Source organism: Tupaia chinensis, unplaced genomic scaffold (assembly GCF_000334495.1).
Source record: "Tupaia chinensis unplaced genomic scaffold, TupChi_1.0 Scaffold140730_1, whole genome shotgun sequence".
In the NCBI taxonomy this organism is placed as follows: Eukaryota; Metazoa; Chordata; class Mammalia; order Scandentia; family Tupaiidae; genus Tupaia; species Tupaia belangeri.
Window position 1 is genome coordinate 141826 of NW_006200600.1, and position 684 is coordinate 142509.

A 684-nucleotide genomic window follows, 5' to 3' on the forward strand; every position below is an offset into this window, starting at 1 on the left:
AAAAAGAATCATCTGCATCAGATGAGACAAAAAGAAATACAGTTAGTGCAGAGGTGCTGCTCCCTGAACATGGAGAATTATTTGATTCATCCACTTTGTTAAAGTCACCAGTGTAAAAAACAGGAATTATGCAAAATATGTTAGCTCTTAATGTGATTAAACAAGGCACTGAAAAGCCACAGTCAACCTTGGAAGCATCAGTTAACCAAGACACAAGTAGAGGTAACTTTCACACATCTTTTGAGAATCTAAATTCTACAATGATTTCTTTGACAACTTCAAACTCAGAAGGCATTGAGCAGTCTTTGGAAACCCAAGAAGTGCTTGAAATAACTACCAGTCATCTTGCTAATCCAAACTTTACAAATAATTCCATGGAAATTAAGTCAGCACAGGAAAATCCATTCTTATTCAACACAATTAATCAAACTGTTGAAGAATTAAACACAAGTAAAGAATCTGTTATTGCCATTTTTGTGCCCACAGAAAGCTCTAAACCTGTAGTTAATTCTTTTATACCTACACAGAAAGAAACCATGGAAATGGAAGATACAGACATTGAAGAATCCTTATATAAGGATGTAGACTATGGGACAGAAGTTTTACAAATTGAACATTCTTACTGTAGACAAGACGTGAATAAGGAACATCTTTGGCAGAAGGTCTCTAAGCTACATTCAAAGA

At 34.8% G+C, this 684-nt stretch overlaps 1 protein-coding gene across 1 annotated transcript; it reads left to right on the plus strand.

Annotated features, from left to right (window-relative positions):
* Positions 1 to 137: 137 nt before the first annotated feature.
* On the plus strand, positions 138 to 683 carry LOC102500670 (THAP domain-containing protein 5-like; the record flags this gene model as incomplete). The annotated part of the gene is made up of 1 exon (XM_014593421.1): positions 138 to 683. A coding segment is annotated over exon 1 (546 nt), but the record flags the coding sequence as incomplete, so codon positions are not given.
* Between the last annotated feature and the right edge of the window lies 1 nt (position 684).